This window comes from Hirundo rustica, chromosome Z (genome assembly GCF_015227805.2).
Source record: "Hirundo rustica isolate bHirRus1 chromosome Z, bHirRus1.pri.v3, whole genome shotgun sequence".
NCBI lineage: Eukaryota > Metazoa > Chordata > Aves > Passeriformes > Hirundinidae > Hirundo > Hirundo rustica.
In genome coordinates, this window is record NC_053488.1 from 22931647 (window position 1) to 22948105 (window position 16459).

At 40.4% G+C, this 16459-nt stretch overlaps 1 protein-coding gene across 13 annotated transcripts in view; it reads left to right on the top strand.

Moving 5' to 3' along the window:
- Window positions 1–16459, top strand: part of KIAA1328 (KIAA1328 ortholog) — a 179554-nt gene that overhangs the window by 120718 nt on the left and 42377 nt on the right. For 12 of the 13 annotated variants that reach the window (XM_040090188.1, XM_040090200.1, XM_040090195.1 and 9 more), the window contains one exon: window positions 2159–2254. The exons of the other annotated variant lie outside the window; for it this stretch is intronic. In XM_040090188.1, the coding sequence (XP_039946122.1) occupies window positions 2159–2254 (96 nt within the window). The remainder of the gene's footprint in view (window positions 1–2158; window positions 2255–16459) is intronic. 13 annotated transcript variants of the gene reach the window in all.

Here is a 16459-nt window from a genome sequence, read left to right on the forward strand (position 1 = left end):
TCTGCTATCAAAAATGGTGTGTGTATATGCAGTTCAGTGGCTCCTCCTGGTTCAAGCCTCACTGGAGCAGACCAGTGAGGGAAACTGGAATTTTAGTCAAATAAAAAAGAAATACCTCTATCTTGACTTTTCTGTTTTTGTTAGAACGGCAAAGGTGCAGTGATCTGTTAAAAACAACATCATTTGGGGGCCCATAGTTTGAGGACATACAACCATCTTATACCAATTTTGTTCTAATGTGGCTTACACATGATGAGCTTTGAGCTCTGGTGCTGTAATCTTGGAGTAGTTTTAGTTAAAACTGGGCAGAAACATTAAAAAATGTAGTGGTTTTATGTTTGCCAAATTCTGTTTGCTAAATTTAGTGTAGTGGTCTTAGTGTTTACTCTCTTTCTGTGGGAGAGGGTCAGGAGAAGCAAAGCAGGCTCAAGCTTAAAAATAAACGAATTGTTTTATTAACACACACTAAAAGAATGGAAAAGTTGAAAAAAACCAAAAAAACCAAACTGAAGCTTCAAAACACTCTTTCTTCCCCTTACAAAGTGTTAACTTTGTTACAAACAACATAGAGAGACACAACCTGTGAGTTTCAGTCAGTTTCACCATTTAAACATAATCTTTCATCACTTTGGGAGAGGAGTCTCTCTAGTCCTATGGAGACATTCACCACAAGACAAAAACAGTCTTGTGGGTAAATCTGCAACTGCCCGGAGTTTTTTCAGATTGTGCTGTTCCACCCATTAGCAGCCTTTCCCTTGGATACTCATGAGCCTCTCAGTGTATCTGGGGTACTGTTTGAGAATGCTTCTTCTAGTCTAAAACAAGGATTTTCTTCTTCTATCTCTAAAATTGTCTTTATCTTAAAATAAATAAATACCTCCTTTTACCTCAGGAGCTGAGGGCTTCAAATCACTTTCTCTCTAAAATCATCTTTGTCTCAAAGGCTGAGACCTCCTTTTACCCCAGGAACGACAGGCTTTAAGGTTCCCACTTAAATCTCAGTCATATCAATCCCCAACTTTGACTAGAACCAGCATTCCCCCAAACAATATTAAGATGTTACAAGAAACAGTCCATTTCTCTGTAGTTTACACCAGAGAAGTCCGGTTAAAAATGTCCACATCCTCAATCCCTCCTTCTAACAATCTTTATCACTTCTTTCACTCTTGCTCCCCGTACTTCATGCGGTCTCTTTTCTACGTGCACTCTGTCTCCCGTCTCTCCCAGGGAAGGGATCGGCCCTGGACGCTTCCTGTTGCCAGGATCGCGTTAGATCTGCCCAGGCCGGCCGTGGCCATGCGCTCGCATCCGCGGAGTTTCCCCCTCCGCTCTCCTCCTCTCAGCCCGGGAATCACCGGAGGAGGGGAGGGCAGCAGAGCTCTGCCACCCCTCGGTGACAGTCGGGCCAGCCTCGGCCCAACCGGGCCCGTGGCTGTTATCAGGGACCCGGCAGAGATCCCTCCCTGCTCCGAGGAGCTTTTTAAAGCAGATGATGTTAAACCGCAACCTCTCCCCCCCCCGGCAGGAGCCGACGGAGCCCAGCCAGGCCTCGGGCCGCCCCCAAAGCGGGGGAGGATGGCGGAGCAGCAGGCCCGACTCCACGGAACTTGTTCAGCTGGCCAGGAAGAAAATGGCTGACCTGAACAAAATCAGAACTTATAGGGGTACTGCCCAAAATCGCCTTCAGCATTCTCAGTGGTCAAAGCAGATGCCAGTACCTCAAGTTAGCCTCTGATAGGTCCCTGTCCTTTCTAAAACAATTCCAAAGTCCTGACAGGGTAACACTCCATATTCCTCCTTAACTAAAGACCAAACTGTGGCAACCCATGACAAATCTGTAGATGAAACTTTTCTCTTTCTCTAACAAAAAGACTGCAGATTTTTCCCTATTGTTTTCCCTTTCTAATGCTGAAGTGCTAGCACTCAACTGAGTTATACTGGCTAAGGATGTCCCAGTGGTAACCCTTAGAAGCAAAGGCACTGGGCCTGAACCAGCCTTGCAATACTAAAATATATTTGAAAGTGTGGAGATAATTGCGAAAGCTTCTGCATTTAATGTGTATAAGTGCCTCATTTGTAGAAACGTAGGTCACGTTTTAGTGGTGAGTTCCTGGTGTGATTTGTCTAGCTGCAGAACCAACTAACTCATTTCTTCCAGGATTAGAGGCCATGTATCTGGCTCAGATGATGTGCCCATAGCTGAAGCACCCAGAGAACTTGCTCTAATGATGAATGGCAGCAGTATAGGGCTAAGGTAATTTTTCTCTTCACTTCTAAGTGCTTCACAGGGTCATTATATCTTCTTGACAGTGTGCTGTTGCCTGCCAAGTGTATTTGTTCATGTGTTTGTTTCAGATTAAGAGCTTTTTTTCTGCAGGAAAGGTAAAATTCATTGACTGCTGTGTTTTATGAGTCAACTCAGTAGTTATGCTGACCTGTTATTACTCAAAGTTTAGGAGCTGACTTCCTGAAGACGATTCAGGTTTTATGTGCCATCTCTTAGCCTTCTGCAAAATGGAGTTTTCACAAAATCTTAATTTTAGTTCTTTGTTCTAGGTGCTGCTTGTTACTTTTTGAATTAAGATCAGAACATCACTTCGGTCTTTATTTGGAGTTGATGTAAATGATGCATTACCCATTCTCTCTGGTAGATCTTCCATGGTTGGTGACAGTTACCTTTTTTTCTAACTACCTCTTCATTGCACCTCTCCTTCAGTGTAATCAGAGCAGACCATCACTGAAATAATTGGAAGCAGAGTTAAGCCAATGTTTAGCTCTTTACCTCTATCCTTCTTGCTATTTAAAACTTCAGACAGTACACTATTGTACTTTCCTTCTGTCCTACCCTGTTGCATTGAAGTTAACAGGGGAAGAAGATTCAGGCTTATTAGGAAAGCAACAAATAAAAACTGGCAAGGTTTTCTCCTTTTCTCAGAAAGTAACAGCTTCTTGTCCTGCACTGTAACTGTAGGTATTCTTTTGACCAAAGAATGGTGGACAAGATGAGCTTTGAACAACTCCTTCATTAGCGACAAGAGAATACCCCCAAAAAATAACCTTCTCTCTTCTGAGAGTACTGGAAGAACCGATAATTCATTTATAGACTAAGGATCTAATACATTATTTTTTCTTATTTTTTTACTTTGTTGTACTAATTTAATTTTTCTCTTTGAGGTCCCTTTTCACTGAAAAGAGATAAACCCTTTTTTCTCCAGAACAGCAGGAGTTGTTAGTTTCCTTGGAATACTTCACTGCTTAACCAGGTGTTTGGCTGCTGTGAGTTACTGGCATATCTTTGTTGTATTCAGAGGCTTTTTTCTTTCATTTTCACACAAACTGAAGTGATCAAAGTATTATCACTGTAACAAAAAAGATGGAGAGTCATGACATGTTTAAGATGCAGCAGCATTAAGCCCCTTGGAGGAAAAATGTAACCTAGAACATCTGTAGGGCTTCTTGGCAACAGTTTACCAAAAACCTGCAAATATCTACATCTCCTAACAGGGAAAAATGAGGAAAACCTGTGCTGTTAACAAAATGAGAGTCACAGATTTCAAAAGATTCCCCACCCTCTCTTCATTCCCCTGGTTTAATTTACTGTAGTTTTTCAAAGTTACTCTTTGTTCGAGCAGTCTCAAGGTGCCGTGCCAGCTGGTTACAAAGTTTGGCAGCAAAACGCTTGGAAATTTTTCTTCCTATATGCCATCTTCAGTTTGACAAAGGTTACCAGATGAATGGTCCCTAAATAATTTACTCTAATGTAAGGCTTAAAGAGGCTGTGGAAGGCAAGTCCATTTGTCTCTTTTATTCATTTGAATATGTAAGTGATGTTTTCTTCAGTACAGAGAGGAAGTGTGTAAGTGTGTGGCCATATCTTAGAAAAGAGGAAGAACTGAGGATATACATCCATTTTTTAACTGTCTCTCATCGTGGTTTTTTTTTAATCTTTTTATTTTTAGAGGGGTTTTTCCATTATGCACATGATAGTGGTGGTGTTTTTTTTTTTTTTTTTTTTTTTTTTGTGTGTGTGTGTGTGTGTGTGTGTGTGTGTGTGTGTGTGTGTGTTTTGTTTTGTTTTGTTTTGTTTGGGTTTTTTTTTTTGTGGTGGTGGTTGCTTTTTAATTGACCTATCAAACAGTTCTTTTTACGGCAAATGCCAGCAGAAAACTAATGGAAGATCAGCCCTCTCTGACTTCTAGTTCATACATGAGAGCTCTTCTAGCAAATCTCACAGCATAGAATTTGATTTCAGTCTTCAAGTAAACAAAACATACTTTAAAAATGTCCTGGTATTTTAAAGGAAATTGTGAAATACCTTTAAGATACAAAACTTGCTGAAGTGAGAAGTAAAATAAATAATTTCATCAAGAACTGAAAAAACTTTTTTTTTTAATATCATTAACAGCTTGTTTTGAGTTAATCATCTACAATTACAAAAATCTAATTGCAATTTATCCTGTATATCTAGGAAGAATTGTAGACAAGGGAATGTGCATCACTGCCAGGCATAAATTCTGTAGGATGGGTACAAATAATAGAGGAACGCTTAATGAAAAAAAAAAGCAAATAGGAGCGTGCAGCTGTGCCAGACTGTTCAAAGGTAATTGTAGTCAGAAATGAGGTATGTAGTTTAAAAGGCATCTTGTCATCTCCTGTAGGGATTAATTTTTTTCCTCATTGAAGAAAGCCAAAAAAGATTCCACAAGCAAACACAGTGCAGAGTTTGATTTCTGATCCAGATTTTCCTCATAGTCTGTTACTGAAAATGAAAACTTCAGTCTCAGGGGCTACTTCAAACTATAGCCAGATTTTCAAAGGGTGCCTGTTTTTTCTCTTCTACATGTGCTATTAAAGCCTTCTTGTCAATGTCAGCAAGCGTCGTGTGTCTCAGCCTGTTTGGATACATACTCTGGTATGAATTTGCAGTGTTAGATTTGTCTCTTCCCTGATGCTGAGAAGAAATTTTCCTGTCTGTTTGTCTACTTGGGACCTGAACCACCTTCAGAATGCAGGATCTCCATTTCTCTAAGGTGCAGCAGTTAGAGCACGTTTTATTGAGGATGGTTTTCCATAGCTTGGAGTGCTCCTAAATGAGCCCACAGACAATCTGCAGCTATGGAGATGGTAGCTTTGTGCAATTAATGCCAACTTGTCCATATAATTTCTTTTCAAGTCTACCCCAATGTGCAAGATGCTTTAAAATATTCAAAATAAAAACATAACCTGATGAATTTGTTTAGCATAAAACAGCCTTTTACAAAGTGCTTTCCATCTCCCAGACACAGATGCTTGGTTCATGCTCAAGTACCCACTCAGTGTGTATTCAGTAGGATCAATACACCCAGCACCTGTTTTTGTGTGTGCTCCTGACATCTGCATCTAGGAAAGGAATTTTAAAACTCTTCCCGCCTTCGTTTAATCTTAACTTTGATCTGAATGGCATGGAAATAAGATGTATTTAATGGCATCAGCTTGAGGAGACACAGTTTTTCACTTTGCAAGCATCCCTCCCCAGAGTGCTGCTGTGTGCCTAAATCTTAACATTCAAAATTCTCTGCTTTCCGAGTCTTAGGTTTCCTATAAGGCCCTGCCAGTGTGGCTTTTTACTGCCTTCTCTTTTACAGGCATCTTTGTCCAGATTTCACACAATTCTGCTGCTGAGCCTCTACACAAACGCATGCAATGTGGTCTAACTAGGAATTGTTGGATACAGCAGCTATTAGATGTGTTTATTGTTGTCTGCAGGCGCTCATTCAATGTATGCTGCCTGGTAAAAGGATTCTTTCGTGGTGTATTAAAGAGTCGCAGATAGAATTTCCCACCTTTAATTTCATTGAAGGCTCTTTAGGTTTGTGTGCCTCATTCTACATCACCCGTTTGTATTTTTGACAGTTTGTATTTTTAGTTACTCAAAAATATCAAACACAGGCTTCAGTGGTACTTCCCTTGTACATGGATGCTCATTGCTATGGTGATAGTTCCAGGAGGGAGTGCTGTCAAGGGTCTTTCAAAAGATTTTTTGTGTTTATGGTGTAACTATTTTTATTATCTAGTGAGAGAAGGTGACAGTTATCTGTTGCTCCTTGTTTAATGCTTTGTTATGAACTCTCTTTTCTGTGGCTTATTAGACATGCAGGCATCTTTCTGTGCTGATGTGCAAGTACGCTTGTGTGCTTTTGTCCAAATATTCAGCGCAATTAAATAGACCTGCAGAGGAACACAGACTCGCAGCTCCCTCTGCTGTCCCAGGCGTATCCAGGTTTGTTCACTAAATTCCCCCCTCCAAATAATTTAAATATAAAAGAAAAGTCAAATGCAATTGCACGGCTCTTCTACCTCTGGCCTGATTTTTGCTGGCCCCATTACTCCTGTTTTTGAGGAGAAGAGAATTGAAAAATAATGGTAGCAGCCATTTGGTTTCCTATGAGGAGTTTTCAGTTCTTCATTCCAGCATGTCTCTTCCCAGGTCCTGAGGTGTGTCCAGTTTGTGAGCCTCTGAAGGAGAAACTCTCACCAGGGCTGCAGCTGGCTCATTGTCCAAGATTCCCAGGTTATCTCTGAATTGTCCTTGGTCTCTTGAGGTGTATCTGTATTGGACTTGCCATCTTTTAGGAATGTACTGAATACAGTTTGCTGGTTTGCTGGGATCTCCACCCCCCCCCCCCCCCCCCCCCCTTTTTTTTTTTTTTTTTTCTTTTTTTTCTATTTGCTGTTTTGGCAGACTGGCATTAAATTGGGATGAAATCAACTGTGCTTGCAAATGGCCCATAAAATCTGTGTATGTGGAAGCTGCTTACCCACCTGTTAGTGCTCCTTTTAACAACCAAGTTACTTTCTTGTTCCAGATAATTTTACATTGAAGTTTGTATCATTTTTAGATAGGATATTTGTGGAGCGAACGCTTGTTTAGCTGGTAAAAAAAACGTGCTTGCAGATCTGCCAATAGTGCACACGCTGAATTAAGTGCCGAAATGAGTTTTTCTTTCTCTTGTGGTGGTGTCTGGCTATATATAGGCACAGCATCCTTCTAGCAGATGGCTGCTGGAGTCTGCTGTGACGTATGGGAGCGTACAGTCTGAGTTAGACACGCATTTTTGCTTCATTAGTGCCACGTGCAGACTCTGAAGGTAGTAGGTTTACTTGTACAGGGTGAAGGTTTTAGTTCTGATGCGGTTACTAAAAGCATAAAGGGGAGTGTGATGCAATTTTCTACATATACCTATGCATGTATGTAATGTTGGGGGTTTTTTTGTTAGGGTAGGCAGTGATCCTTATCGTACTGGAGAGAGAGGAGTTCATTTCTGCTGACCTAGTTCCTTCACTAATCTAATTTTCAGGTTTACTTTTAACTGCAACAGTGATTTCAAGCTGCCTATCTTAACATTTACCTGAACTATGCTGATTCTGTTCTCATGACCACGTCTGCTGCACACAGCAATATTATTACATCATTCCCACTGCAGTCCCAAGTAACCTTGAGCAGGAAGCCTACTGAGTGACTGGAGATATAAGATGTAAGCAGGAAATGCCATAATTGGTTTCCATAGGCAGATACACTCAGCCTGTAGGTGAGGTCTTCAAAAAGCACAGACAGTCAGGCGTTAGAAGCACTGCTAAGCTTAGGGTGGCAGTGGGTGAAACAGGCTTTTTAAAACACAAGTGCTTTGGTATTTTCACGAAACTTGCATTTCCTGCCAGTGTTCTGCATTGGTTTGGTTCGGTAATATCCCGCATTAAAACTGAAAATTCTTGGAGAATTTTTCTTTGAGTTGAAGTATGTGTAGTGCATGCATCTTCTGAAGGAGTTTCTGCTTGCCAATGCTTGCAGACAGTTCTGCAAGTCATTTGCAGATGCCTCCTTTATGGGAAAATGTAGACACTCTTAGTTTATTGCCTGAATTGAATTTTGAAAACCTGAATTCTACTTTTATAAATTGGAGTGGATTACTTTTTCAGACATACCACTTTGCTACTTTTATTTTTACGTGTAATCTTGGATAAAGAAAATATTTTGTTTAATCTAGACATTCATATGTCCCAGCAATTTATCAGTTGGAAAAGTTATGAAAAACCTCATAGAACAAAATGTTCTGGAAGATAGTTTTAAATCAGGGAATTTTAAACCCACCTGCACAACTTTCATGCCATTTAAAGCTTATATCTGAACTGATGGGGCAGGACTAAGAACAAAAGCTATTGGTATTACAAAGTTAAGCATGAAATCCTCTGTACCCTGCTGTTCTGCCCGTGATCACAGCTGCACTAAGCTAAAACCCACTCCCGCACCCCTCCTGTGACCTTGGCTGCACTTCAGCACTCAGAGAATTGAAGCAAAAGGCAAACTTTAGTAAATATTAGGTTCTGCCACTTGCAGATTTGCAGGCTACATATAAAGATGTAGGCACACATGCCCTCACTCACGAGCTCTTGCTCTCACTGAAGTGGACTTTGTGTATTTGCCACTAAATTATTCTGGCATAAAACTTCCCAGACCATACTGATGTATTGAGCTGAACGTTGTGGCTTTGCATGGGTCTGAGGCTTTGCAGAACTATCCATTTTATTTATAAAAGTGCTAATTTTTGAGAGCCATGCAGAGAAAATTTTAGATTCAGCCCAGCTGATTTGTTCTTCACAGTGCTCCTGCAGAGAAGAGGATTGATTTTTGTGTTTCTTTCGATATTTGGCATCATTTCCTCTGGTACCCAGTGCTTCAGGCCTTAATCCTTTAACCTTGAATGTGAGCATCAATGCTTCAGAAGGGATCAGGCCTTTTGATGGAGAGAGAATATCTTTTCTTCTACCAAATGGTTGGGAGAGGTAAAAGGCAAGACGGGCAGTATATATTTCACTCTTGTGTTAGAAGACTATAAACAGAGGATGGGTTTAGTGGGGATTATGAATAATCTGGAGGAAGGTGGGGTGTTAGAAGCGATGGAAGAGAGTTAATGACTTTTTCTTAAACCTTTGACCAATAACCAGTCTATCATGACAGATGTGTACTGGATTGCCAAATGCTATAGTCTGGTTTGGGTAATGGTTCAGAGCTCAGCGTGTCATGGAAATGGCACTGTGGTCCCTGATGGAACAGGGGAAAAAAGCTTTTGAGCTTCTCAAAGGGCAGTATTTGTGGAAGCAGATGCTTGCTTGCCCTACCCAGCATAAAGAACAGTTCTGCAGGCAGCTGGGAGAGTTCATACTGCTGGATTTTTATAGGATCATTAATTATATGTTATAAGGCAGCTAAGCATGGCATTCCTAACTCAATGAATTCCATTATGAATGGCCTTTTCATATTCCTCATCTCATTATATTAAATGCATGTGACCTGAAGTTTAGCTAAAGTTATTGTTCGGGTTAACTTTCATTTAGTGGTTGCCCTAGTTTTAGAAACAGTATGATCTTTAGATTTTATGGAAAGTCAGGGTTTTTTAATGCATGTTTTTGCAGCACTATTTTAGATAATTTCATTTGAAACTAGGTAGGAACATCTGTGAGGTGGCAAGGAAGGGATTTAGTCACTCCTTGATTTGACTAGAGATTTCTGTACCCACTGGATAACAACATCCTGTTACACGGATTTGGCTATCATCTCCCTGCCAATAACTCTTAAACCTTCTGCTCTGTTCCATCTAGTCTTGCATATCTGACTGCCTCCCTGACACATAATCCCACTTCTTTTGCCTTCAGATCATTCCTAATCTGGCCAAAACAGAACTTTTTTCTTCTGAATCTCTCTTCACTTCTGATTTTGATAATGTCACATCCTACCTGCCACACAGACTCAGACTCTTGGGATCCCATCCCTCTCCTCTGCTTGCATCTGGGCTGCTGACAGCTATTGCAGCTTCCTTCTCCTTTGCAGGCAAAATATCCTTTTGCTGTGTCAACAGTTAAAACAACACCCCTTGCTTTAGTCCTTCTTGCACCTTGACTACTCTAAAGTTTTCTTTAACTGCTCAGTATTCATTCACCTTCTTCAAAATAAGTTTTCCAAATGGGTTTCTTCCCTGCTTCTTCAGGTCTTGTCTGCTTTGCTTCTTGTAAACTCACCTTCAGGGGCTAGTTGTGTGTTAAAAGTCATAAAGCTGTTTCTTATTTTTTTTTCTCTGCCACCACCTCTTCCTTACTTTGTCAGTTACGTGGCACTCTAAGTTTTTTGCGTGTTGGCTTAGCTTTCAGCCATGTGCTGCTACTACACTCCCTAATTCTGTCTGTCTTTTAGGACCACTGGATGATCTCATGGTGACTTCTGCCTCCATCTGTGTGTTCTGACAATATTTCTTGCTTTACATTTTATCACTTTAAGCTCTTTTTTTCTTCGTCTTCTTTTTGTCCTAAGCTTTTTTAAAGTGCTCCTTTACCCTCCCCACCCTCAATCCTAATTTGGGGAGTTTCAAAATAACATGTTTCTTCTCACTGATCACAAAGATAGTCTCCGCCTGGTAAATCCACCTAAAATCTAAACCATATTTAAAGGTTTTCATTGGTGATTTGGAGAGAGCATTAGGACTAAACTGCAGTGACAAATCGTAGGCTCTTCTTTGTGGAAACACTTTTCTTGTGTCTTCTAGCACACACAAGAGTTTAAAACAAAACAATTTGCAAGTGTCTTCAGTCTTCTGTCAATAGTGCCAGACTTCACCTCTTTGTATAACTACATGCCCTTCTGTTTGATCAATGCATAGTTAATCCTTCTTTTTTTAACTCCCCGTTCCCTTAATCTCCATTTACATCTTTACATCCTTTTTGAGCAAACCATGTCTCTGAGAGATGGGCTAAATTTATATACCAACTGTGTGCTCAGTAGGGCCGATATGGTTTGGCACCACAAATAATACAAACCCCTGAACCCGCGTCACAGTGTCAGAGCAGTACTTGTGGCATCTGCTCTGGACAGATGTTTCCACCAGGTTGTAACAAATGTATGTAAAGGTAGGCTTTCATGCCCAAAATTCAATAGTGGTAGCTCTAAGATGGCAAAAATCACCTGTGTCTGGACCAAAACGGTTTCCAGAGGCTGGAATCTGGCAGCCCAAAGCTTCACAGCAAACAGCTTTGTGCCAGGATCCCTTCCCTTTGTTCTTCTCCTCGATACTGGACATCAGAGCAATGCTGATACATATCTCAGTAGTATGTGCCTTTTAGTGAGGCAGTGGTTTCCATCTGGTTTCAGTTCTACTGTATCTGAATATTTTCTAAATACAAGTGCAAAAATGTGTTAAATCTGTTCTGTAAACATTCTGGTTGAGTCAATATTTGGTGGTGCTGTCAAATTCACATAAAATAGATGCACTGAAAGGAAATCTTTAGTGTGTTGGTTTTTCTGTGGGGCCCAGGCCATGATTTTTATAGTTGTATGCCATTATTTAGGCATCTAAGTCTATATTGCTGTTGCAATAAATACTTGATTTTACAGTCACTAGCCATCAAACATTTTCTGTGAAATATGTAACTTCAGTGAATTCAAGGCAACTGAAGTGGCTAAAATTGTTACTCTAAATCTTTACCAGGAGCTATCTTGTCAAATCTGTATCTGTTGGGCTTGGTAATCTACTAATCAGAGTCAAGTCTGAAGTCTCAGCTTCTCTATTTACTTCTTTTCAGGCGATAGGATTTTTTTTTAAAGCAGATCAATAAACAATCTCAGTGTTTTCATTTTACTAAGCAATATAATATGGATGAGTAGTAGTGTAGTCTAAATCATTAATATACTCTTTAATCATAGTGACCATGTCCCACAGATGTGATTTAATCATGGAAGAAAGGCCAATGAAGTGTGAAGATGCATCATGAAGGGTGTTTCTAACTGATCTGGGGTAGTGTATGACACCATTTTAAAAGATGCTGTAGTATGAGAATATCTAAAATGCCACACACATTTGTAGTTACAGACCTGGTGAAATTCTAACATGATTTTTTTTATCATTATAAAACAAAAATCGAAACCCATGTTAGGTTTGTATTTGGCAGAGGAGCCAGGTGGCATTTTGGAATAAGTAAAGCACTACAGCTTCCAAATTCACTAGTCCCATCCCAAGATTTGTAACACTTTGACACTAAGAGACGATAACCCTAAAAATCTGTAGTAACCTGTGCTTAACATGCCTAATTCAATCATCCTGTGGTACAGATAAAGGTGATTAAAATATGAGGACAGAAATTTCATGCAAAAATGTGGGTCCTGCAAGGGTGCTTCTGTGTTGTTTCAGTGGCAATGGTTCCTGGTTAGAGAAATCTTATTCTGCAGCCTCAGAAGAATAGACAGTATGAAAACTCTTAATAGTGTTTATTATGGAATTCAATGGATTTATGAAAGACTTTCCCTGTGACATGTTCCCTGATATCAGGGGAATTGTCAGTGACCTAGAAAGTCACCTCAGGATCTTTAGGGATATGTCTATTGGACCAGTTTAGTGGTTATTAATTTTCATTTCTATTGGTGTGAGAATTCTGAAATTTTGTTCCTTCATTTCCTCACTTAGAAACCAGGTATGAAAATTTATCCTGCTGGTATTTTGAACGTTGAAACTTAGCATCAAGCAAGGTTGTAACTTTGTCAATGAACAGAAGCAACTGTAACTGCTGTGTCTTTTTCAACTGTTCTGATCTTCCCAAGCTCCAGATTTTCTGTGCATGTGTAACTCTTAATACCCAAAAAAGTGCAATCTTAAGTATTTGTTTCTCTAATTAGGAATTTCTTCAGAATATCTTACTAGTAGGGCATACTGAAAACCCTGTTATCTACTATTCAACTCTTACTGTGTCTCTCTGCTGCTGTATTGTCAATTACCCTTAGCAAATGATTGCTCCATGATATGATCCACGATCAGAAAAAGGGCTTTTGCAATTGCTGCTCATTTACTGAAAGCTGCTGTTACCAACACCTATCAGACTGTCTGGAAACTTCTGTAGAGGAGAGAGTACTTGTGTACTAATAATCTTAGCAAAGGAAGACATAAGGTGGCTACCTGTGCACCCAGACCTCTCTCTGCCACAGCCTGTTTTGAAAGCAGCCCATCCACTGTGATACCTTTTGTTCTGGGTGAGCCAAGTTGAGAAGAGATGATGTGTTGTTCTTCTATGCCTTCCAATTTGGGGCATTTTTGGTGTAGGGGTTCTAGTATTTATTTTCTTTTTGTGGGAGAAAAAAAAAAACAAACAAAAAACCAAAGCAGGCTTAAGCTTAAAAATGAACAAAAATAGTTTTATTAACTTACATTAAAAGAATGAGAGGAAAAAAAAAAGTTGAGAAAAAGAAAACTTAAACAGAATGATACCTTAAAACAGGCTTCTTTCCTCTTACAAACTATTAACTTTCTTATTGAACAACACAGAAAGACACAATTTAGGATTTTCAGTCAGTTCCATTATTTAGACATAACCACTCATTACTTTAGGAGAAGAGTCTTTCTAAGATCTTTTTATGAAGACATTTGCCACAAGACAAAATAGTCCAGTGCTCTCAGTGTCACACATCTGCTGCTGCCCGGAGTTTTCGCAGACTGTGATGTTCTATTAGCAAAGCTTCTCAGTGTATCTGGGGTACTTTTTATGAATGCTGCTTCTAGTCTAAAATCATCTTTGTCTCAAAGGCTGAGACCTCCTTTTAACCCAGCAGTGGGGAGCTTTAAAGTTCCTAAATAAATCTCAATTACAGCAGTCCTTAATTTTGATTAGAATAGCATTCTACCCAACAATACTAAGATGCTGCAAAGAACAGTTCATTTCTCCATAACTTACCTTAGAAAAGTCTGGTTAAAAATGTCCACTTCTTCAATCCTATTTCAATATTATTAGTTCTTTCACTCTAACTAATCTAACTGACTTCATTCAGCATCTGTTCTAGTACTCTTCGTTTTCTTTCTTCTTTCTTTTAAGGAAGAATTGTGCTTTAAAAGTTCTGTGATGCTAGAAAAGGGTTAAATCTGTTTGGGCTTGTAAAGGTCATGTGAGGCTGCAGGAGCTGAAGGAAACGCAGAGCTGTGTTAATGGAGAAAGCTGGTAGATGTCCTTTTTTCTACCCCTCGGTCTCATCCAGGGTGGCCTGGCTCAGAGGTGTTACGGAGCTGCAGGCTTGCTTTCTCCACTGCCAGCGGTGATTAAGCTGGGCCATGGCTTGGCCCTTTCTGCTGCGGTCTGAGCACATGGCCAGCACTGCCGAACTGCAGCTGCTTTTTTTCTTCCCTGCTGGCAAGCAAGGGGAAGACACTCAGCTGGCCCAAGCCTTCCCTGTGCAGGCAGCAGCCCTCAGAAGCCCAGCTAGGCCCAGCCCAGCCTGGCCGCCCACGATCTTACCTCATGGCTGATTCTAAAGCAAGAGCAAGTGACCAATCTGCAGCAATTAGTTTTCAATGTCCCCTCCAAGGCCGCATCAACATTTCCCATTGGTCAACCTTGCTGCCAATATCCCAGCTAGCTTTTTGATAGGTCCCTGTTCTCCTCCCCAAACCACTCCACGGTTAGGGCAGGGAAAAATATCTCACATTTTCCTATAACTGGAAAACAAAACTGTGCCAGCCCATGATATTTGGTCAGGAGATGGCTTGCATATGGCATTTCAATGGGTATCTTGTGATTGGGGCGGGCTCTCAGCCAGACACTAGCGATGCTGAACAAGGCACTAAGATTGGCATTCATTTGCTGAAGACCATGTGATTCCCTTTCTGGAGGAGAGACTGATGCTGCCTGATGTACTGAAGTTTAGATTTAGTTCAAAACCTTTGTCCTAAACAAGGTTGTGCATCATTCCTCGTGGTACTTTGACTGGTGACAGCCAGGCAGGCTTTTCAGATATATATATATTTTTTTTTAAATTTTATTTTTAAAACAGAAATTATGGAACAGGAAAATACCTGTGACTTGACATTTACATGACTTCATTTTGTGAAGGCTGACAGCAGAGCTTGCTGGAACGACAGCTGCTCCACTCTGCTCTGCTCTATAAGAAAGGCCAAACCCACAGTCACAGAATTTTGCCCTGCTAAAGCTTGGCCAGTCTGTTTCCTGTGGCCATTTCTCTGTGACTGTCTGAAAACCTTTATGCTAGAATTTTCTTTGAATTCAGAAAAGATAGAAAAGTAATCACAGCTGTAATTTTGCTGTTTATTAGGAAAAGTCAGATATATTGGAAAGGTGCTGGTAGGGAGTTGAAATGCAGTGAACTCAAACCAGAGGAAGGAGAAGGCTTCAAAGGGAAGGCATGAATATAATTCTAGGTTAAATTTAGCATAATGCTTGCTACAAATGGACATCTAACCATGTATATTAAGTGAAGTCCTGACTTCACTGAAAATAACGACAGTATTCTGGTTCAGTGGGGCTAGGGTTTCACCTGTGGCTGGTATGATCTAATAGGTCATTGCTAATTAAGAGCATATGTGGCCTCAATTATTGCTGGTGAAATTAAATATCTGAGCACCAGCCACTGAGGGACTGGGGAAGGAACTGGTCTTTCAAAGAGTGGTCTGGGGAAGCTATGCTATGGATCGCTGTGCCCTGGTACAGCTTCACATATGGAAAAAATATTTGCCTAGGTACCAGTGTATCTTCTCCAGGAGAAGAGAAAAATAAACCAAATGCAATAGGTTCAAGATAGAGAGCTCAACAGGGGGGAAAAGCCCGAAAAACAACAGAGAAGCCTGACACAGCCATGGGCATTACTGGATTCACAGGCATTGAGCCTGAATAGTACTGTAAGAGATGAAATCTCTGCATGACAGCTCAGCAATATATTGTCTGCATAATAACATATACATTGTAGGCAATCACAGTCTATTTTCTGTGATGAAAAATCCTTTTATTACAAGCAGATTCGATAATATTTACATTTAAGTTCCAGAATTCTCACTGACTGTTGAAGTGTTTCCCTACCTGTCCCTGTCCTCTTGCCTTTTGCCTAAAAAATATGTGAGAAATGAGATGGATGTGGTCCTGAAGACAGCTGGAGGAGAGGAAGATATTGGGAAAATCTGACTTCACCTTTTCAAATGGTTAAAGTGGTCTTTTAAGAAAGATAGATAGACTTTTGAACAGGGTCTGTAACTATAGGACACAAGTGGTCATGCTTTTCAACTTAATGGGCAGATTCGAGTTAGATTATGATGAAGAAATGTTTCACTGTGTGAGTGGGGAAACAGTGTGGTTCAGGTTGCCCAGAAAGGTGGTGAATGCCCCAGTCCTGGAGACATTCAAGGTCACTTTGGATAGGCTCTGAGCAATCTGTTCTAGTTGAAGTTGTCCCTGCTCATTGCAGGGGGATTGGACCAGGGGACCTTTAAAAGGTTACTTCTAACCAAGACTATTCTCTGGTTCTGTGATCTCAAAGCTTTAAAAATATATGCCCTCTAGAAAGGAAAGCAGCTGCTTCTTATTGACATTCACGGGATCACAGCAGTACCATTAACATGCTGATGCATCTAACATAAGCCTCAAAATGCCAGGTTTCATAATTGCCCCA